This window comes from Heloderma suspectum, chromosome 4, assembly GCF_057233095.1.
Source record: "Heloderma suspectum isolate Gila_16-S chromosome 4, 16-S_ref, whole genome shotgun sequence".
In the NCBI taxonomy this organism is placed as follows: Eukaryota; Metazoa; Chordata; class Lepidosauria; order Squamata; family Helodermatidae; genus Heloderma; species Heloderma suspectum.
This window is the reverse complement of record NC_139461.1, coordinates 274,977,326-275,001,236: the sequence shown is the minus strand read 5'-3', so window position 1 is coordinate 275,001,236 and position 23,911 is coordinate 274,977,326. Positions and strand designations below refer to the sequence as shown.

General features: G+C 44.8%; 1 protein-coding gene across 1 annotated transcript in view; it reads left to right on the top strand.

Moving 5' to 3' along the window:
• The window catches only part of PTPRT (protein tyrosine phosphatase receptor type T), an 838,546-nt gene that overhangs the window by 689,665 nt on the left and 124,970 nt on the right, over positions 1-23,911 (top strand). Inside the window, exon 19 of the mRNA XM_084851682.1 lies at positions 13,281-13,429. Within this exon, the coding sequence (XP_084707808.1) occupies positions 13,281-13,429 (149 nt within the window). The remainder of the gene's footprint in view (positions 1-13,280; positions 13,430-23,911) is intronic.

The following is a 23,911-nucleotide window of genomic DNA, read 5'->3' as shown; positions in this document are numbered from 1 at the left end:
AGTATCTGTCCTTCCAATGAGCAGTCAGGGTTGATTTCCTTTAGGATGGACTGATTTGACCTCCTTGCAGTCCAGGGGACTCGTAAGAGTCTTCTCCAGCACCACAGTTCAAAAGCATCGATTCTTCGGCGCTCAGCTTTCCTTATAGTCCAGCTCTCACAGCCATACATTACTACTGGGAAAACCATAGCTTTGATTAGATGGACCTTTGTCGGCAAGGTGATGTCTCTGCTTCTTACTATGCTGTCTAGGTTTGCCATAGCTTTCCTCCCAAGGAGCAAGCGTCTTTTAATTTCATGGCTACAGTCACCATCTGCGGTGATCTTGGAGCCCAAGAAAGTAAAATCTGTCTCTGCTTCCATTTCTTCCCCTTCTATATGCCAGGAAGTGATGGGGCCAGATGCCATGATCTTAGTTTTTTTAATGTTGAGTTTCAAACCAGCTTTTGCACTCTCCTCTTTCACCTTCAACAAGAGGCTCTTGAGATCCTCTTCGCTTTCTGCCATTAGGGTGGTATCGTCTGCATATCGGAGATTGTTGATAATTCTCCCAGCAATATTAATTCCGACCTGTGATTCATCCAACCCGGCGTTTCTCATGATGTACTCTGCATATAAGTTAAATAAGCAGGGTGACAATATGCAGCCTTGTCATACTCCTTTCCCAATTTTGAACCACTCGGTTGTTCCATGTCTGGTTCTTACTGTTGCTTCTTGACCCTCGTACAGGTTTCTCAGGAGAGAGGTAAGGTGGTCTGGTACTCCCATCACTTTAAGAATTTGCCAGAGTTTGTTGTGATCCACACAATCAAAGGCTTTCGCGTAGTCAATGAAGCAGAAATAGACGTTTTTCTGGAATTCTCTTGCTTTCTCCATGATCCAGTGAAAGTTGGCGATTTGATCTCTAGTTCCTCTGCCTCTTCGAAACCCTGCTTGTACTTCCGGTAGTTCTCGGTTCACTTACTGCTGAAGCCTAGCTTGTAGGATTTTGAGCATCACCTTGCTGGCATGAAATGAGTGCAATTGTACGGTAGTTTGAACACTCTTTGGTGTTGCCCTTCTTTGGAATTGGAATGTAAACTGACCTTTTCCTGTCTTACAGCCATTGTTGAGTGTTCCAAATTTGTTGGCATATTGAATGCAGCACTTTAACAGCATCATCTTTTAGGATTTTAAATAGCTCAGCTGGAATACTGTCATCTCCGCTAGCTTTATTGTTAGTAATGCTTCCTAAGGCCCACTTGACTTCACTCTCTAGGATGTCCGGCTCAAGTTCAGGGAGCGCACTATCATGGCTATCAGGGACATTCAGATCTTTCCTGTATAGTTTTTCTGTGTATTCTTGCCACCTCTTCTTAATCTCATCTGCTTCTATTAGGTCCCTGCCTTCTTTGTCCTTGATCATGCCCGTCTTTGCACAAAACGTTCCCTTGAGAACTCCAATTTTCTTGAAGAGATCTCTAGTCTTTCCCATTCTGTTGTTTTCCTCGATTTCTTTGCATTGTTCATTTAAGAAGGCCTTCTTATCTCTCCTTGCTATTCTCTGGAACTCTGCATTCAGTTGGATATATCTTCCCCTTTCTCCCTTGCTTTTCACTTCCCTTCTTTCCTCAGCTACTTGTAAAGCTTCATCAGACAGCCACTTGGCTTTCTTGCACTTCTTTTTCTTTGGGATGGATTTCGTTGCTGCCTCCTGAACAATGTTATGGACCTCCGTCCATAGTTCCTCAGGCACTCTGTCTAGCAGGTCTAATCCCTGAAATCTATTCCTCACCTCCATTGTATATTCATAAGGGATATGATTTAGGTCATACCTGAATGCTTTAGTGGTTTTCCCTACGTTCTTCAATTTAATCTGAAATTTTGCCAGAAGAAGCTCATGATCTGAGCTACAGTCAGCTCCAGGTCTTGTTTTTACTGACTGTATAGAGCTTCTCCATCTTTGGCTGCAAAGGATATAATCAATCTGATTTCGATATTGACCATCTGGTGATGTCCATGTGTAGAGTCGCCTCTTGTTCTGTTGGAAAAGAGTGTTTGCTATGATCAGCGTGTTCTCTTGGCAAAACTCTATTAGCTTTTGTCCTGCTTCATTTTGTGCACCAAGGCCATGCCTGCCTGTTATCCCGGTGATTTCTTGACTTCCTACTTTAGCATTCCAATCCCCTATGATGAAGAGGACATCTTTTTTTGGTGTTAGTTCTAGAAGGTGTTGTAGGTCTTCATAGAACCGATCAACCTCAGCTTCTTCAGCATCAGTGGTTGGGGCATAGACTTGAATTACTGTGATGTAAATGGTTTGCTTTGGATTCGTACTGAGATCATTCTATCGTTTTTAAGATTGTACCCCAGTACTGCTTTTCCCACCCTTTTGTTGAATATGAGTGCTACTCCATTTCTTCTAATGGATTCTTGCCCACAGTAGTAGATATGATGGTCACCTGAATTAAATTCACCCATGCCTGTCCATTTTAGTTCGCTGATTCCCAAGATGTCGATGTTCAATCTTGCCATCTCATGTTTGACCACCTCCAGCTTACCTTGATTCATTGATCTGACATTCCAGGTTCCTAAACAATATTGTTCTTTACAGCATCGGATTTTCTTTTCACCACCAGACCCATCCACAGCTGAGTGTCCTTTCAGCTTTGGCCCAGCTGCTTCACTCTTTCTGGTGCTACTTGGAAATACCCTCTGCTCTTCCCCAGTAGTATACTGGACACCTTCCGACCTGAGGGGCTCATCTTCCAGCATCATATCTTTTAGCCTTGTGATTAGTTCCATGGGGTTTTCTTGGCAAGAATACTGGAGTGGGTTGCCATTTCCTTCTCCAGTGGACCACATTTTGTCAGAACTCTCTGCCATGACCTGTCCGTCTTGGATGGCCCTGCACGGCATAGCTTATGGCTTCACTGAGTTACGCAAGCCCCTTCACCACAACAAGGCAGTGATCCATGAAGGGGAAATGTGAGCATATGTGTGCATTAGTAAAACTCCACACAAAAGAATTGTGATGCAATATGTTTGATCACATTGAGATGGGGGGAGGGGCATTGGTAATGTTTTACCAATGCATATCATGCATGGGTAACATAAGAGAGGAGAAAGATGCAATGCAACTATGAACTGTAGCAAACCTTATATCCATAATGCTCTGCAAAATGTCCATGCTCTAATTTCAGAATTTATTTCAAAAGCCCTCCTAGTTAAACTAGAATTGAAGATCAGTTTAACTCAAGGAAGTGTGAACGCAATGAAAACAAACCTCTAATCCTTACCTGTTTGTAACCTTGAAGCTAGACTAACGCAATACAGTTTTATCAGTGTGATGGCAATGGTATGCTTGCCGAGCAAAAGCCTACAATAACAAAGCAGAGGAGAACTGGACAAAGAACTCTGACATATTTTGTCACTATAGACTACCATGTTGAAACAGAGCAGCTTAAATCTATGAATTCCATTGCTATGGTATGTACCCTGCGTCTATTTCCTTTGTCTGTTGCAAATAACTGATATGAAATGAAAGTCCTGTAGAAAGATTATGATGATGTTCACTAAAACACACTAAGGGCGCAATCCTATGGCTGCTAGACAGCATCTAGATGACCATAGGATTTTTTGTTTTCTGGGAACCAAGCTCGGAGCCAGCACTCCGAGGTCGGTTCCCAGAATGCTGACACCCCTCCCCCACTGCCTCATAGGTGGTGCATTTCACCCCTGGCTTCCCACTTGGAAAAGCTGTGTGAAGCAGCTGAAATTCTGAAGCTGGGTGACCAGCCAGATGGGCAATTAATAAATTTAATAATAATAATAATAATAATAATAATAATAATAAAAATTGGGGTGTTCCTGGGGGCAGGGAGGGGACGGCGGAAATGCCGTTACAATGCTTCCTATGCACCATCCATCTTCCCCCCATCCCAACTCCAAGGTGCCCTGACTAGACAGCCAAAATTGGCCATCTAGCCACAAATTCAGGGCAGCCAGAGCATGAAGGACAAGATCCCCTCCACACTCCACCTACTTTGCATTAGATAGTCTGTCGCCTCCTATCCCCATAGGATTGTACCCTAAATTGTGTAGCAATGCTTCACTGGAAATTTAATACTATGTAGTGAGAGCTACCTGTGTGTGTCCCTACGTTTCATTAGTATCAGATTCAGCTCAGACTCAAGAGCAGCCTGCTATAGGTGTTATTTTTATTTATTTTTGACTTGCCATAATTGCCCCACACCAAACACTGAACTGATTCACATCATGTAATGCAACATTATCGGTTAATGAACCCGTGACTTGCCAGGCATGAGTGGGAGTAAATGAGCGTATTACCTCCAATGAGCTCCGCCCTTCTACTTTCACTTAACAACCTATGATTGCTCTGTTCATAGGCTGTTATTGTGATGTCCAAACCCAGACCCTCTGGATTGTTTAGGGGTTAAAAAAACCCCAGAGTTAATGCAACAAATCATAGGTTAACTCACAGTTGTTTAACCCCCAAATTCAGACATCATGATAACAACCTATGAACGGGGCAACTGTGGATTGTTAATTTGCTGGGCTTGCTCACTGCTGCTCTTCCCAGCAAATCCTGGGTTAATGAACCCAAGACATTGTGTTACATGCAAACCAGGTTACTAACTGTTAGACTAAACAGAGCTTCCTTCAGGAAGAGTGAGTTTTCCCATTTGCTGCAGCTTGATACATGCAAAGTCAATATACACCTAGAGATGGCCTTTCCATTACAGTGAATGGGGAAGCTCACATTTACTGCAAGCTGCTCATACGTGCATTGGAGTTTCTTTGTGTGCAACGAGTCCCTAAGATTGGGGCTGTACGCCTGATGCTACTCTGAATGGTTGTGTAACTTCCATTCATTTCAATGGAGTTTGCACATAACATACCCTGTGAATCATTTATGTTTTGATGTTATTTATATTATAACTAGGCTGACCATATTTCCTTGAGACAAAAATGGGATATTGGGATGACAAAAAAGGGACGGGGTTTTTATTACAGCAGAGAGTTCCACTGTAATAAAAAAATAGCTAACAGCCTGTTGAACCGAAATATGAGTCTGAAAAGTCCGAATCAAACTGAATGTAGGGCAGAAAGAATCTCTATGGGCTGCATGATGGTAGAAATAACAGCAAGACTCACCCTCCTGGCTCCCACACACTGAATGGGGCTTAGCGACGCCTCTCGAATTCCCCGCCACTGCAGACAAGCCAGGGGGCGGCGTCTGATTGTCGCTAGCTCAAGAAGCCTGGCCTGACTGGATAACGTAAGTGGAACTTCCTCTTTCATCACACTAGTAGTTTTACTGCACACATTGATTAGCATGGAGCCTTATGATAAACATGTTCAGTTTTTTACAAAAATTAACAATGGGGCAAAATTGACATTTATATTAGAACGACGGGATGGTCGGGAAATATGAAGAAAATGGTACTGTCCTGTTTAAAACGGTACGTATGGTCAGCCTAATTATAACAAATCTTACAAAAATTAAATTATGCCTGCAGTTTAGAGAGCTGGTATTAGGTCTGCCTAACCATATTTGGTAAACAAATAATTTAATACAGGCTTTAAAATTTTAGTGTCAGTACCCAACTTCCTGTCTATAAAGCTTGTTAAATAGGCTGAGGCTGCAATCTGCTACCCACTTACCTGGGTGTAAGCCCCACTGAACCCAGTGGGAATTACTTATGAGTAAATATACATTGATTTGCATTGTGAGACGCTGTATTTTTCCCTTCTTCTCAACATTTTGAAATAAATAGCTACATTCCCTCAATCTGTGTCGTCCTCCCCGCCCCAATATCGAAGGTTACTTACCTGAACTACAAAACAATCAGCATTCATTCTAAATATATACTTTTATCAATATGCTATATTTGGGATGGGGAAAGGTTTAATGTAGTATGGCAAAACTTCTTAGAGAGATTTCATTTGGTGAGACTCCACTCTCCAGGTCCTGTTATTCCAAAACCCTGAGTGAAGCTTTTTTACTTTCCTGAACTTTGAGATAAATTGTGCTTTGTCCATAAATGAGTGTTTTGTTTTGTTTTAAAAAGACATCATTACTAGGTCTTTCCCTAATGAAGCTCTTTGTTTCTGATCATAGTGCTGTTTTTATCACTAGCACATCTAGTTCTGTCAGTTAGAATTTGTCATATTGATCCGTAAAATGTAAGGAGGAAGTGGAACATGTCTGAACTTAAAATAGGAATACTCTCCTTTTCCTTTGAGCAGCTGATGTACCCAGAAATGCAAGACAAACCTGGCTTTGCATCCTAATGTTATTTGTGCAAGACTACTGAATTCTTCTTCAAAACTGAAAACTGAGGAAGCAGTGCAAATATTTAAACTGTCAGCTCCAGATTTTTTGGAAGCTGGGGCTTGGACAAGGTGCATTTGGTAGGCTTTCCTCCTGGAGTAGGTTCACCTTCTCACCATTGTCACCAGTGGTGCCATCAGGGTAGGACTTTAGGGCAGAGGGCCACTGCCACCCCCCTCAGCAGAATAAGCAGGAGGGCGCCCATATGCAGCAGGGCTTGCTTTCCACATTTTGAAGTAAGTGAAATAATATCCATTATCATCTAACAAGAGCTCCAATGTAAGTAAATTAAATCCAGAGTCTCAAGTTACCTAACTGCACCACTGTTTGTCATCACACACCTGATTTGGTTTTTTTCTCTCCATCTGTCGCCAACCACACCACTTCCCCAAAGGGCAAGGCAAATGGAGACTGCTGCTCATTGTCTTTTCTTTTGACACTGCTCATATACATGGACAGGGCAGGTGAAAGGCAGCCAGTACTGGCTGCAGGTTTTTGAGGACCCTTGACCAAGGCACCTTCACTGCAACCCCTCTGTCAGAGAATCTATCTTCTCATCACCATTGTCACCAGCTGCTATTGCTCCTTATTCTCTCTCTCTCTCTCTCTCTCGTTGCTGCCATTTCCTTGCTTGACAAACAAAGGGCCAGTGAGCAAGTACACATTGACATATACTGCTCCTCTTTCTCACCACCACTGTTGTCTGACCCAAAGCAAGAGGGAGGTGAACAAGCAGATTGCAATGGTAAAGAGGAGGAGCAGGTGCAGGGGCCTTTTGTCAGTAGGCCCCTCCTCGGGTGTGACCGCTTAGCAGGTGCTCAATCATGCCTTCCATTGGCCGGTGTCAGCTCCAGTAAGGAGCAGGCTCAGGGGGATCTGTGGGTTCATCAGGAGTGGTCCCCTTGCTGGGGTGTGGGCAGGTTCCCATTGATGATGACACCTGGTGCCAGGCCTGAACCTGCTCCATTCAGAAAGGTTGTGGCCGTGACATTGTTATAACCACAATGCTGAACGCAAATGGTAGTTTCCATTGTTGGTGTGATACAAACAATACACACACAGAGGAAACATTCATGGCCACAGACAACAGTGGGAACCTGTAGCAAAAGTGTTTGGTTCTCCTTCGGTGCTTCACAGCCAATGGCTGCAAAGGGTAGCAGCCAGAGAGTTTGGCAGGCAGGAGTCACAGATAGGAGCCATAACTTCCTTCCCAGAGGTTGATAAGGCTGCAACATATGTGTTATTTATTTGCTCCAATGTGGTTTAAACTTTTAGCTCTGTTGTGACATTTCTGCATGAGAGGAGGCATTCTACGGTCCTAGAATACCTGGGACAGTTATATCTGCAGCCCACAGTTTTCATCATGGCTTGGCTGTAAATGTTTTCAGTGTGTTAAATAAGCATGTTGATAAATCATTGAAAAGATGGATTTCCTATGCAAGGATCAAATTATTTTTTACTGAAAGAGGGAGGCATGATGTAGAGTCATTTTTTTCCTGTGAGCAAATCAATTTAGTCTATGGGGAAAAGAAAAATCTTCACATAATTTAATTTCATTATTCAGATTTCAGAAACAAAGAAAATAAGTCCATAAAGTCTCTACTTATGGTCATCTTTCTCTTCCTCCCTTACTTTTATTTGTTTTATTTTCTTATCAATGAAAGCCATGTGAGCGAATTTCTTTGCTGGTGCAGAGGATTCATGCAGCATCTTTCCAAGCTGCTGGTTTATAGAAAGTCACAGTTCAGTTTTTAAAGAGTCCCCCCACCCCAATACAAATGAGGTCCAGTGTAGTCAAATGTCAACAGAAGCTGATCTGGTCACTCTTCTCCATTTTACTTTTGGTAGCTAGAAGCAAAGATTGACATCTTTCATCTTGGGGGGAGGAGGTTAGTGCATTTTTGGAGCATACACTGGTACTGGGGATGTCAGAGAAGTCCGCAACAGAGCCAAATGAGTTTGGATTTTCATGAATCCACCAAATGGATTCTGCAGTGGACCTGCTTTCCCCATATTGGGCAGATTCCATGGACTTGCAGACCAGTTTTCTAACTTACCCAAATTTTGTGCAAATTTTGTCCTAGAAAAATACGCAAAATACAAAAACGTGGCCAAAAATGTGCATTTTCCCACAGAGGCTAAACTGTGAAAATGCACATCTGGGGAGGAATGTGCACATTTTCACATGTGCGAATATGCACAAATGCGAATTTGCGCAGATTCGGAAACAGAAAAAATCTGATTCCATTGAAAGGTGCCTGACGATCCACAAAACACAGACGGAACAGCTTTCACACAATCCATACATCCCTAACTGGTACTGGTTTTTGTTTATGCCAATGTTTTTGCTATCGTTCACAATCTGTTCAGATTTTGACACTCAACACAAGTGAATCCTCTGTAGCTGAATGTGTGAATTAAAAGTGGCTTCCCTCTCTTTTACAGTGCCATATTATTGCACCCGTCTACAATCCATTTAAGGAAAGCAAGGTTGGGGGAGCCTAGTACAAATTGCACTCAGACCAGCTCTGTCTCTGTGGATATATACATCCCTGCTGTATCTATGCGAAACTACCAGGCTTATTCAAAGCTCTGAAGTCCCATCACAAAAGGGCTTATGATGGATGGTGTAGGTGTAGCATACTGGTGAAATATCGTATCACCACAGGCAGATATGCCAGCTCAATGATCTGAGATCAGTGTGCAGGAGATTTCAACATTGTAAAAGTTTCTTTTATTAAGCTCTGTTTGTTAGTATAAGAGGAAGAAAGCAAGCATCTGTTTTTCTTTTTCATTTTTGTGGTATCACTTGGCTTAGTTTCTCAGAGGCTCGAATTGCACCATGGTTCAATCTGTGGTTGCGAACCCTGAAACAGGAGGTAAGACGGCTAGAGCACTGGTGGCGGAAGTCTCGCTCCGAAGATGATCAGACACGGGCTAGAGCTGTATCTTCAGCCTATCACATGGTGATGAAGGCAGCAAAAAAGGAATACTATGCTGCCTCTATCGCATCCACAGAGTGCCGTCCCAGGAGGCTGTTCCAAGTCATCTGGAGCCTGGTCGGTCCACTTGCTCTGGAACTGCTGGAACATTCTAAGGCCTCCTGTGAGGCCTTGGCAAGGCACATTGCAGATAAAATTGATTGAATCAGGAGTGCTATTCCATGCACCGTGGATACAGTTAGAGAGCGAGAGGTGGCCTGTGGCATACTGGTTTTGTGGGATCGGTTCCAGCTTCTTCCTTCTGATGAAGCGGACAAGGTGCTTTCATCTGTAAAGCTGACCACCTGCTTACTTGATCCTTGCCCAACTTGGCTCATTATGAGCTACAGAGAGAGATTGGGAGAGGGGATCAGGGTGGGTGAACGCCTCCCTTGAGGAGGGAGTGATGCCATCAGCCCTCAAGGAGGCAGTGATAAGACCGCTCTTAAAGAAGCCCTCCTTGGATCCCCAAGTTTTGAACAACTTTTGCCCAGTCTAGAATCTGCCATTTGGGGGCAAGAACATTGAGTGGGTGGTGGCGATGCAGTTGAAGGCACACTTGGAAGAACCAATTATCTAGATCCATTTCAATCGTGCTTCAGAATCAGGCCTGGGCGTGGGACAGAAATGTCCGTGGTCACTTTTGTGGATGATATGAGGAGGGCTTTGGATAGGGGTGAATGCTCCTTCCTTGTTCTCCTCAACCTCTCAGTGGCTTTTGATACCGTTGACCACGATATCATCCTGTTTCCAGTGGAACCTAGAGGATTTCACAAGAGAATCATGATGCAAACTAAGAATGTCCTTCCGTCTGAAATATATAATGTGTGGGTAGGAAGCAGAGGAAACTTAAAAAAGAAAGAAAAGAAATACAATTTCTTCAGAATTGACTTTTCATTACAGTCTCACTCATAGAATCATAGAATCATAGAATAGTAGGGTTGGAAGGGGCCTACAAGGCCATCGAGTCCAACCCCCTGCTCAGTGCAGGAATCCAAGTCAGAGCATCCCTGACAGATGGCTGTCCAGCCTCATCTTGAACGTCTCCAGTGTGGGAGAGCCCACTACCTCCCTAGGTAATTGGTTCCATTGTCGTATTGCTCTAACAATAAGGACATTTTTCCTGATGTTCAGCCGGAATCTGGCTTCCTGACACTTGAGCCCATTATTCCGGGTCCTGCACTCTGGCATGATCGAGAAGAGATCCTGGCCTTCCTTTCTGTGACAACCTTTCAAGTACTTGAAGAGCGCTATCATTATCTCCCCCCAGTCTTCTCTTCTCAAGGCTAAACGTACCCACTTCTTTCAGTCTCTCCTCATAGGGCTTTGTTTCCAGTCCCCTGATCATCTTTGTTGCCCTCCTCTGAACTCTCTCCAGTTTGTCTGCATCCTTCTTAAAGTGTGGTGCCCAGAACTGGACACAGTACTCCAGATGAGGCCTAACCAGTGCTGAGTAGAAGGGAACTAGTACTTCCCAGGATTTGGAAACTATGCTTCTATGAATGCAGCCCAAAAGAGCATTGGCCTTTTTTGCAGCCACATCACATTGTTGGCTCATATTCAGCTTCTGAACGACAACAATTCCAAGATCCTTCTCGCTTCTAGTGATGTTGAGCCACGTATCCCCCATCTTGTAACTGTGCATTTGGTTTCTTTTTCCTAGATGCAGAACTTGGCATTTATCCCTATTAAATGTCATTCTGTTGTTTTCTGCCCAGCACTCCAGTCTATCCAGATCACTTTGAATTTTGTTTCTGTCTTCCAAAGTATTAGCTATCTCGCCCAATTTTGTGTCATCTGCAAATTTGATCAGCATTCCCTGCACCTCCTCCTCCAAGTCATTCATAAAAATGTTGAAGAGCACCGGGCCCAGGACTGAGCCCTGCGGTACCCCACTCGTTACCTCTCCCCAGTTTGAGAAGGTCCCACTGATAAGCACTCTTTGAGTCCGATTCTGTAGCCAACTGTGGATCCACCGGATCGTTGTTTCATCTAGCCCACTTTGAGCTAGTTTGTTCATCAGGATATCATGGGGCACTTAGTCGAAAGCTTTGCTGAAGTTGAGATATATTATGTCTACAGAATTCCCACGGTCCACAAGGGAGGTGACTTGATCAAAAAATGAGATCTGATTTGTCTGGCAGGATTTGTTCTTGAGAAATCCATGTTGGCTTCGAGTAATCACTGCATTGTTTTCAAGGTGCTTACAGATGGATTGCTTTATCATCTGCTCCAGAATTTTCCCAGGGATTGATGTCAGACTGACTGGTCTGTAGTTCCCACTTTCCTCCTTTTCACCCTTTTTGAAGATAGGGACAACATTAGCCCTCCTCCAGTCATCTGGCACTTCCCCCGTCCTCCATGATTTCTCAAAGAGAATAGACAGCGGTTCTGAGAGTTCTTCTTCCAGTTCCTTTATTACCCTAGGATGCAGTTCATCTTGCCCTGGAGATTTGAACTCATTCGAAGTAAGTAGGTGTTCCTTGACCATATGCCTATTGATCTCAAGCTGCAATCCTGCTCCTTCAGCCTGTACTTCGCCTTTGCCAGGGGGGTCATAGACCCTCTTTTGGGTGAAGACTGAGCCAAAGTAGGAACTGAGCACCTCTGCCTTTTCTATGTCATCTGTTATCATTTTGCTATCCTTATTTAGTAGCTGAACAACCATTTCTTTCCTCTGTCTTTTACTATGCATGTAGCTGAAGAAAGCCTTTTTGTTGCTCTTAGCATCCCTTGCTAACCTCAGCTCATTCTCAGCTTTAGCCTTCCTGACGCCATCCCTGCAATTCTGTGCTACCTGCCTGTACTCTTCCTTTATTGCTTGGCCTTCTCTCCACTTCCTATCTGTGTCCTTCTGTGTTTTCAGGTCATCTCTAAGCTTTTTGTGAAGCCACGTTGGCTTCTTCTGTTGTCTTCCACCTTTTCTTCTTGTTGGAATTGTTTGTAATTGTGCCTTGAGAATTTCCTTTTTCAAAAGCTCCCACCCATCTTGGACTCCTTTTCTCATTAGATTTGCTTGCCATGGGACCTTACTGATCATTATTCTGAGTTTATTAAACTCAGCTTTCCTAAAATCCAGGGTACGCGTTTGACTACACTCGGCTTTTGTTTCTCTTAGAACCAAGAACTGAAGTACAACATGGTCACTCTCCCCCAGAGTTCCTGTAACTTCTACTTTTCAATTTGCTTTTCAAAAGTTTCATCCTCGTCTTCTTCTTGATTGGGTGGCTGGTAGTAGACTCCGACCACCAGGTTCCTTTTATTCTTTGCTCCATTTATTTTGGTCCAGATGCTCTCGATAGGGCTATCATGCTCACTCAGATATTTACAATAAAATACCCAGTTTAAGCATAACATAAATGCTACCTTATTAAATGTTCTCTCCTGTATATATTTTATTCTATATATTTTAAACTATATATTTTATTCAGGAGGCTTACCATGGGAAGAAAGTAGTGGAACAAGGCTGAACCTGCAAACCCCACCTACTGCCTCAGTTGCTTGCCTCTTTCCCCTCTTCTTTGGTATCTGAGGGAGAGGCAGACAACATTTATCAGGGGGAGTAGATTTCATCCTAGGCTGTTAGATGTTGACCTAGCATAAACTATCAATAGATAGTTCCAAGCTGGATTTAAATAATTGCTTGGTATTATTCTGTTATTGTCCCATTCTGCTGCATTCTCTTTTCTTTGGCCTCACTTTTGTTTGCGCTGAAGTTCCATGGCACTCCATTGCTGGTTTGCATATCCACTCTCCATTGCTAACGCTTACAATGGAGATGCAACATGATGCTTCTTCACGTTTGCAACAATCTTTGCATGTTGTTCCAAGCCAAAAAGGTTTTATTCTTTTTCAAAGGTGGTTATTGTTGTTGTTGTTGTTGTTGTTGTTCTTTTGATTTGATTAATGAGTAAAAAAAAAAAAAACTAACCATGATTTCTTCCTCTTCAAAACATCCTGAAGGAAATTAGCCAAGAAGCAAAAGGAGACTCAAAGCAGCACACAGAGAGAAATGGGGCCCGTTGCTTCTTCGGACAAGACTTCTACAAAACTCAGTGCTGTTCATAATGAAGAAGCTTTTACTTCGAGCTGCCAAGATGTTAATGGATTCAGTAAGTTTCAGTTGTTTGCAATGGCACCTCTGTATTCTGGAAGCCTTTGGAACTTAAAAGACTTGAATCCCATGGGAGTAAAAATTTAAGGACTTGAAATTAAATATAAGGGAAAGAAGAGCAATGCCATTACTTCAGAGAGTAAAATGTCTCCATTACTGCCCCTAAAATGCTTATCTTTTTGCTGTAGTGCTTACAAGTGGTAATGGGCCTCACTGCCTTTCTAATATAATTTGAGTAAATTTGTTAAAATGTTTCATTTTTGCATCGGAGTAGTTTAAGCAGCTGTCTATATCTCATTGAATTCTGGCTTGAGCAGAACAATTATGGACATAGTCCTCAGCGCAGCTGTGCAACCCCACCCAGAACAGGCATCCTACCCCCTGGAAGCTGGGATTCTGCATGGCACAATGGACTTCTAGCAACAGTTGATGCTGTTGCAGGCTGATCAGAACAATTGCAGCTCCAACTCCAGTTGCAGCTCTTGGTCACATGTTGCATATGAATAACAACCTTGTCCTTCATGACTAGGTGCAGGCCTGGATTGTTGCACAGCTGCTGGGACCTTTAATATTTCAGCTCTCAGACATGCCTGGTATTTTGTTTCCTTCCATTACACTGGAAAGGGGTGTCATATCAGTGCAGTCAAGCTGAGGATGCTCTGCACAGATTTTAGATTTTTCGCTAAGATGGAAAGATATACTTTGCTAACATTATTGCTATGAGGAAGGGATGGCTGGTGAAAAGTGCACAAAATAGAACACTGTGCTACATTACGCAGTGTTATTTTTTTGTCATCGCATTCTTCAAAATAACACTTGGCTCAGTTCCTAATCAATACCGTCTCAACAATGTTGAACTGTTTTGTTGGAAGAGGCAATATAGCATGCAAAAGCTAGAAAACCAGGAATGCTGCCAATGCAAGAGGAGCCCTATGGTCTCATGATCTATCTGTGAGTCCTAGAGAGATTGTACTTCCACTTGATGCCCCTTTCACTTGAGTTGGCCCCCACCTGGACTGATATGAAGAATGGCAAATAGCATTAGGTACTTTTCCACAATGATTGTCACGACCATTAAGGCCATGTAAGAATATACTTGTTTCTCTCCCTTGCTTTCTTTCTCTATAGTTATCAGATGCACCCTAAGAGAGTTATTTAGGCCTTCTTTGGGAATATCTGTATCACAATGGGCTGGTTTGCATAATCAAATAAGTCACCGGGTGCTGCGGTGTGTGCTGGTGTGTGCAGATGGCCACTATGAATATTCAGACTGTGACCATGGCTCGTTGTGTTATCCAAACTCCGGGCAGTGAGTGTCCAAAATCCCTTTGGAGACCCCCTCTTTCCTCAAGCACTCACACACACACAAATAGAGAGGCTTCAGTCTCATGCCTTTAATTCATTATTCACAGTTTCATTACAGATGCAAATCCCTGAAGACTCTCTGGCTACAAAAGAATGCCTCTAGGGGATTCAAATGGGATCACCGAAAGTTGCAGTTTGAAAGGGAGGCACTCTGGCTAGGCCAACTTAGAGAGGGAGGTCCCACCCCTCGCCTGATGGTTCCCTACGTAGCCTCTCACGCATCGCTAACCGGGTTGACCGTCTGAGCTCTGCCCCTGATGTTTCCCTCTTAGCTCTGCATCTCCGCCGGGCATCCCTTAGGTCACAGACCTCAGGCCCCACCTCCTCCTCCCCACTGCTTCTCACAGAGGGGGGCAAGGAGGAAGCTTCATGCCCAGCCATCTGGGAGTTGGTAACCTGAGAAGCATGCCTATCCATATCTGAACTAGCTTGTGAAAATGCCTCCCCCAGTTCTGGCTGCTCCTCTTCTGAATCTGAGCTGCTAACTATCTCCCTGTGCTCAGAATCAATCCTGACAGTGAGGGTTGTGTGAGGATTAAATAACCCTTGCATAACCCATAGTGTGTTATAGAGTTATGTGACTGTTGTTTCACAACCCCCAGTGTCTGGGTTGGGATGACACAACAAGCTGTGAGAGAGCACAGATGAGTGCTGGCAGAATTATTGCCCAAACAAGACCACTGAGAACCAGGATGGATGTGTCACCATGCTCAGGTTTGCAGAAGTACAACGAACTGAGGCTGGGGAACATGGCACTCATATCCTGCTTGTGGGTTCCTGGTCGACAGCTGGTTGGCCACTGTGAGAACAGAATGCTGGACTAGATGGACCCATTGTTTGATCCAACATGGCTCTTCTTATGTTCTTTTGTTCTTAATTCTTGTTTAAAAAAATACAAGGGGAATATCCCAATCCCCCCCAAAAAAGAACCCTGGCCCTGTCAGTAGGGATGTACGAAAATCACTTACCTGTTCGTGGATTATGTTTATGGGGGGGGGGTTCCGTCCCTCCCCGCGGAATCCTGGACCGGGGGGGAGGCGATCTGTTCCTCCCCCACGGAATCCTCCTTGGCTGGCTGTGCTCCAGATTTCTGGCTGCGGAGGGCTCTGGTGGTGGGGGGGGGAACCCGCGTACGCAAATGGCGGCAGCTACGGCTGCCGCCATTTGCATTCCTTATTTTTGATGTCTTAATCTACGTAAATATTTACGTAGACTAAGATGGCGAAAATAAGGGGAACGCAAATAGCATAGCGGACGCTATTTGTGTTCCCCTTATTTTTGCCGTCTTAGTCTACGTAATTATTTACATAGACTAAGATGGCCCAAAATAAGGAATGCAAATGGCAGCGGCTGTAGCCGCTGTCATTTGCGTACGCCTTTTTTTTTTTTTACCCAGACATTTTAGGCTACGTAAATACTTACGTAGCCTATCACGTCGGTGTAAAAAAAAAACCTGCAAATGGTGGCGGCGGCAGCTGGTCAGAAGACCAGCCGCCACCCAGAAGATCCACCCCAGGTAAGTCTCATCCCATGGGGATCCACGGGGGGCGGGGGGGGCAGGCCATTCCGCCACAGATTTCAGGGGGCCAAATGCACTGGCATTCGGCCTCCCCGAGATCCATGGCAGAATTCTCTGCCATCCCTACCTGTCAGGAGAATGTGTGCTCAATAGCCACAGAATATAGTGACAATTTGAAAAGAAACCTGGGAAATTGGTTTAGGAGCAGGGGAGGCTGTCTGGAACCCTGAAGAAGTACAGTCCTGTAAGGAGGCGAGGATACACTGCAACATTTTGTTGCAGGTGCCACTGGTTTTAATGCTATCCTTCAAGAAGCTTGCAATAATTTCTACACACAAAGAGGACAAGTCAGACAATTATCGGGAGTATGTTGAATTTGAAATTGTTCTGTGATATCAAAAGTTTTCTTCTGAAGGTGCTGTGATTTTACTCCATGCTTTGCAAAACAAATGGATACAGTTACCAGCTTGGTAAACAAAAGAGATGATGGGGAAGATCAGAGCAGGGAGCTAAAATTATCCACAAATGTCTCGAGTGTCCAACAAGGCACATGCAAGGTCATTACAGGGAGCTCATCTCATGTAGCCTGCCATCCCATGAGCATTGATGAGTATCAGATGAGCACTGTATCAAATGAGCAATGATACACTAATGATGTGTTCTGCACAGAGGCACTCCTACACTGACACCATGCTGATGGGTTGTCTTGAAGAGGGTTATAGATTAAGCAGACCAGGCAGATATAAGCATCCTTTGGAAAGAGTAGAAACCCCTTTCTCAGATATTGGAACTTCACATTTTAAGGCCTGTACAGCATTGACATGTGCTATCTCTTGACATTATGAATCTGGAATTTGTATTTGTACGGGGCTTTCGCTTTCTTTGTTTTATTTATTTTTTATGCATTTACTTCTAAAAAGTAAAGAGATTTCAGTATGGAAAACTTGGAAGTTAAGGACAATGGGAATAACAGGGTCTTGGGTGTTTTTTTGCTTATAGCCCCACTTCTCCAGCTCAGTTACGAATACAATTCAGTTTTTTGGCTCAGAACTTCCAGGTACAACTCAGGTATTGGTTTTTAAATGCCAGAACAAGGAGTGTATTTCTTCTCCAAGGAGAATCAAAGCATCCATGGGTAGCATCCTCTTTCTTTTCCTGCTCCTGGGTCTTATATTCTTGCTCTCTGAAACTTTACCCATGCTTGCTTGTGAAAGTGGCCAGAGCTGGCTGATAATATGGACTTCGGGGGTGATTAATGCCTCCTTGAGGGACAAAGTGACCCCTGCTAGCTTAAAGGAAGGTGCATGTCCAGGACCCTCAAACAACCCTGGGACAGGCAGGCTCGCAGCAGCATATGACAGGGTCTTTTAGTTTCTTATCAGGTTCTGGCAGTTTTATTGTCAATTGTTTTTAACTTATTTTTAAACTGTTTAAAATTTCTGAATGTTAAAGGTTTTGTATTGTGTTTTATCATGCTGTGAACCATGCAGAAAGCTTTGGCTATTGGGCTGTACAGAAATATAATGAATGAATGAATGAATGAATGAATGAATGAATGTAAAGGAATATGTTGCCCAGCCAGTCAAGTCTGCAGGCACACACCACTTTAATTTAACGTATTAACCCAAGCATGCCCCCCAATGGCAGCATCTGGTTGGTTCAGCTCACTGCCGCTCTCCCATTTGGGGAAATACTTCAGATTAAAATCATGAACAGTGGCAGCCTCAACTGTCCTGTGCAGCATATTCCTTTACTGTGCATGGCTGCAGGCAGCCCGCCGCCCAGGAGGCAATAGGGAAAGGAGAGGAGAGAAGGAGAAGAAGAATATTGTTTTCGTTGCTGCCATTACTACTAGAGTAAAAAAAAGTGGGGCAGGAGTGGGACAGGGAGGGAATGACAGTGGTGGTGGGGAGCAGTGAAGGGAATGGATGCTCCCCAAAAGGCACCTTATCTGGGGACTCTCAAACCTGGCAGCACCTCTGTTGAAGCTCGTTGGCACCTTACAAAACTTATATTTTTCAGGGGTGATTAAAGTAACAGACTGAAACCCAGAATAGCTTACTGCCAAAAGTTGTCTGTTCTTTGCATCCATTGGATGATTCAGTGTGGTGCTCCCTGCTGTATATTCAGTAGTAAGTTTTAGGTTTTCTGTGAAGCTCAGGAGGGAAGGGTGGTGCTGACAAATTAGATCAAGCCAAAAGAGCCCCTCTCAGTATTTTCCTAACCAGTTTGTGTTCTTGATGTAATAGTTTAGGCTGTGCTTTCCAAAGGCCTGTGTGTTTGCATCAATACATGTACAATCTAAAATCGATGGAGCACCTATGTGCTAAGTAATACACAGTCTTTTTGCTAAGCAAAGGATCTGGCTTCATACAAGACTTATAGAGTGTGTGAGCTGGGTGCATAAATGCCATCAACTGAACCTCAGAGTACCCTAGTTATAAACAGCCTTGTTATTATTAGATCCTGCCGGCACACAAACATATTTTTTTTCTTAGTTTCCCATTGGACAATTCTTTGGGAAATTGCTTGACTTTTTAAAAAAACTATGCAATAATAATTTGTGTGGGCTTGATGCATCACTACCTGAGACGTTTAGATTAGTATTGTTCACCCCATGTAGTAATTCCGATGAGCTTTTATATATTTGTAAGTAAGGTTTACTCTGAAGACCCAGAAATTGCTTCTTAAATTACTTTGATGTATATTGAATTTTATCCACTTTTATATTGTATTATGGAACAGTAATTTCTACTTTATGTTTCAGCATCTATATTATATAATGTGAGTTTTCTTAGGGATGTACGAAACTCACTTACCTTTCCGTGGATTATGTTGATGGTGGGGGGGAGGCGTTCCGTCCCTCCCCCCGGAATCCTCAACGGGGGGGAGGCGATCCGTTCCTCCCCCCTGGAATCCTCCATGGCTGGCTGTGCTCCGCGGCAGCTCCGCAGAGCAGCCAGCCAGGCCCAGCCAGGCCACAGCCGTCCACAGCCGAATTTCCGGCCACGGAGGGCTCTGGGAAAAAAAAAAACGTGTACGCAAATGGCGGCGGCTACGGCCACCGCCATTTGCATTCCTTATTTTTGGCCGTCTTAATCTACGTAAATATTTACGTAGACTATGACGGCAAAAATAAAGGGGAACACAAATAGCGTAGCGGACCCTATTTGCATCCCTTTTTGATTCACCATTTTAGCCTACGTAAATATTTACGTAGGCTAAAACGGTGAATCAAAAAGGGACACAAATAGCACCCGCTACGCTATTTGCATTCCCCTTTATTTTCACCGTCATAGTCTACGTAAATATTTACGTAGACTAAGACGGCCAAAAATAAGGAACGCAAATGGCGGCGGCCGTAGCCGCTGCCATTTGCGTATGCGGGTTTGTTTGTTTTTAAAACTCAGCCATGATAGGCTACATAAATCTTTACGTAGCCTATCACGTTGTTGTTGGGGTTTTTTTAACCCAGCCATGATAGGCTACGTAAATCTTTACGTAGCCTATCTCATCATGTGTGGTTTTGTTTTGTTTTTTTTAACAAGAATGCTAATGGCGGCAGCGGCAGCTGGTTGGAAGACCAGCTGCCGCTGCCGCAGCCACCGCTGCCAAAGTCTCGTCCCAGGGGGATCCGCGGGGTGGCAGGGGGGTGGCAGTCCATTCTGCCACGGAGTTCAGGGGGGCGAATGCACTGGCATTCGGTCTCACTGAGATCCGTGGCGGAATTCTCTGCCATCCCTATTTTCTATTAACTCATTTCCCATCATGGTAAAGTTCTAGATAAATATATAATTGTAAACAAATATGAAAGGATTACGCACCCCATGCCCTGATATCTGTAAACAAACTACTAGGGATGTCAGAGAATTCCACCACGGATCTCAGTGAGGCCGAATGCCAGTGCATTCGGCCCCCCGAAATCCATGGCAGAACGAAGCCCCAGCCCCCCCCATGAAAGGCACGCAAGACAGAGCACTTACCTGCTGCCATCCGCGCTGCGGCCGCCATTCGCTTCCTCATAGGGATGTACGAAAGTCACTTACCTTTTCACGGAATTGATTTGCGGTGGGGGGGAGGCGCTCCATCGCTCCCCCCGGAATCCTCAACGGGAGGGTAAGTGATCCAGTCTTCCCCCCCAGAATCCTGCCCAGCCAGCTCTGCCCTGCAGTGGCTCCGCAGAGCAGCCGGCCAGGCCCGTCCGCAGCCGGAGTTCCAGCCACAGATGGGCTGCTGTGGACACAAATGGCGGCTGCCATAGCGGCTGCCATGATAGGCTGCCATGATAGGCTACAAAAATATTTACGTAGCCTATCATGGCTGGGCAAAAAAAAAAAAACAGCGTAGGCAAATGGCGGTGGCTATGGCGGCCGCCATTTGCGTTCCCTATTTTTCGCAGTAATAGCTTATGTAAATATTTATATAGGCTAAAACGGGGGGTGGAGGAATGCAAAAAGGCGCCCACTATGCTATTTGTGTTCCCCCTTTTTTTTTCACCGTAATAGCTGACGTAAATATTTACGTAGGCTAAAACAGTGAAAAAAAGGGAATGCAAATTGCGGCCGCCGTAGCCGCTGCCACTTGGATACGCTGTTGGTGGTTTTTTTGCCTGCAGGCTGCCCAGTGGCTGGATGTCCGGCTGCGGGTGGCCCCAGCCGGCGGCTCTGCGGAATTTCTGCGGGGCGGAGCCGGGCAGATTAGGATTTCGGGGGAGGTGCGGCGCGCCTCCCCCCCACCACGAATCACCCCATCAAAAAGGTAAGTGACTTTCGTACATCCCTACAAACTACAAAATTTGAAGATTGGCTGGTCCATGTAGAAGCCAGGTTCCAAGATGTTAAGATATAAATATTTTGCATAGATTATAATTTTGACTTCTTTTTTTTAAACCCTTTTTGAAATAACAAACCTTCAGTCTAAAGATGGGGTTTTGCATATTTTAATGCTCTTCTATAGGGTGAAAAATCCTCTCTGCATATAAAAATCTAGCATGTAAGACAGCAGGGTCTGTCTTCTCCCTGACATGCTGATTTTATATATGCAAGTATTCTGTCTCATGGGAATGCATTCAAGCATATGATTCTTCAATTACAGTAGGGATGGGCGGATCACTTATCCCATTCCAGGTAGGGGGGTTCCACAGGGGGGAGTATGCGGGGGCAGGTGATCCATCCCGGCCCCCAGAGTCCGTCCAGGCCAGCTCCGCCGCACACCATTGCCATGCCGTATCGCTGTGCTAAGTCTGGATGCAAATGGTGTCCACTGGATGCAAATGGTGTCCACATAGGCTACACAAATATCTACATAAATATAATTTGCCGCCGACTCCATAGCACCACCACATGGAGGAGCCGGCCTGGACAGATTCCAGAAGGGCACGGAGGTGAGTGCTCCGTTCTGCCATGGACCCCAGTGGGGCCGGATTCTTGGAATCTGGCCTCCTTGGGGTCCATTAGGGATGTCAGAGAATTCCGCCATGGACTGAAATGGGATCGAATTCCCTTCAGTCTGTGCCATGAAATCCTCTGCGGAACAGCACCACGAGGTCCTGCAGAGCCAGCAGTCATGTGGCTTTTTTGTCATCCGCACAGAGTTGCGAAATTTTCGTAAATAAAAACGCAAGGTAGTATATTCTAGGGATGTCAGAGAATTCCATGACGGATCTCGATGAGGCCAAATGCCAGTGCATTCGGCCCCCCGAAATCCATCGCAGAACGAAGCCCCTGCCCCCCCAACCCATGAAAGGGGCATGGGACGAAGTCCCCGCTGCCCCGACCCCATGAAAGGCACACAAAATGGAGCACTTACCTGCTCCCATCCACGCTGCTTTGCGAATGGCGGCTGTCCTGCAGCCGCCATTCGCTTCCTCCTCTTCATAGCCATGATAGGCTACGTAAATACTTATGTAGCCTATCACGGCTAACGCAGGGATACCATTTGCGTCACTGTGGAGGCCGTGATAGGCTATGTAAGTATTTACGTAGCCTATCACGGTGGGGGGGGGAAACCCAGCGTACACAAATGGCAGCGGCTACCGCCATTTGCGTATGCTGGGGTTTGTCCCCTGCCGTGATAGGCTACGTAAGTATTTACATAGCCTATCACAGCTCAATACAGGGACGAAAATGGCAGTGGCTACGACAGCCACCATTTGCATCCCTGCAGGGCTGCCCAGTGGCCAGATGTCCAGCTGCAGGCGGCTGGAGCCGGCCGGCGGCTCTGCGGCTTGGCCGCGGAGCGGACCCAGCCGGGCAGGATTCTGGGGGGAGGGATGGAGCACCTCCCCCCGTCGAGGATTCCGGGGGGAGGGACGGAGCACCTCCCCCCCACCGCGGATGCCCCTGCACGGAGCCAGGTAAGGGATTCGTACATCCCTAGTATATTCCAATAATAAATACGTAAGGTTTTTTTTAAAAAAAAAATGAATTGTGCTCACCGCCTTGTTTGTGGGTGTTCTTTTTCAATTGAAATCCTCCGTCTCCGTTTACTTTCAGCCAAAACACTTCCTCCTCCTCGGGGCTTCCCAAAACAAGGCTGCCCTAGGTGTGCCTGAGCGGTGCACTCTTTGTTTAAAGCAACACTGTTTGAAAGAAAGAAAGAAAGAAAGAAAGAAAGAAAGAAAGAAAGAAAGAAAGAAAGAAACTTTTAAAAATGACCATGCCAGTCTGGAGCCCTGCACGAGTATTATTCCCCCTGCTAGGCTTTCTATTTCCACATCCAGCCTTGTTGGTGACATGCTGAGGCTAAAATGGAGAGGAGAACCAACTCTGTGCATGTCTACTCAGAAGTAAGTCTTACTGAGTTGAATGCAACTTAGTGACACATGTCAGCACCCCACTTGCCCTCAGCTCAGCTTTGTATTTCCACATCCAGCTCATTAGCAAACCTCCTGTGAGTTATCTCACTGGGTGACTTTGGGCTAGACTCTAACCACTAGATCATACTTTTGTCATGAAACTCATGAAGAAAAAGAGACAGTATAATGGAAAGTTCTTTCTGAAGCAGTCACACTTCACTTGTACAAATGCAGCATGAAGGGAAAGATCAGCAACCTTCTCTTTGTTTGAATAAAAAGTACACTCTGCACATGCTGAGGGAATGGACAAAATGAGGAATAAACATACCAGGGAATATGAAGAACTATATTCTTCCTATGTGTGTGTGTGTGTGTGTGTGTGTGTGTGTAATCTCCCTCCATCCAGCTGTTCCCTGGAAACTGCCCCCTCCCTTCACCCAAGGGTCTTCTGAGATAACTAACAGGAAGTCTGATAATGAACTGGATATGGAAGCTGAGCAGAGAGGAGAACCAACTCTGTGCATGTCTACTCAGAAGTAAGTCTTACTGAGTTCAATGCAACTTACTCCTACAAATGTCAGAACCCCACTTGCCCCCAGCTCAGCTTTTTATTTCCACATCCAGCTCATTAGCAAACCTCCTGTTAGTTATCTCACTGGGTGACTTTGGGCTGGACTCTAACTACTGTTATGAAACTCATGAAGAAAAAGAGACAGTATAATGGAAAGTTCTTTCTGAAGCAGTCACACTTCACTTGTACAAATGCAGCATGAAGGGAAAGATCAGCAACCTTCTCTTTG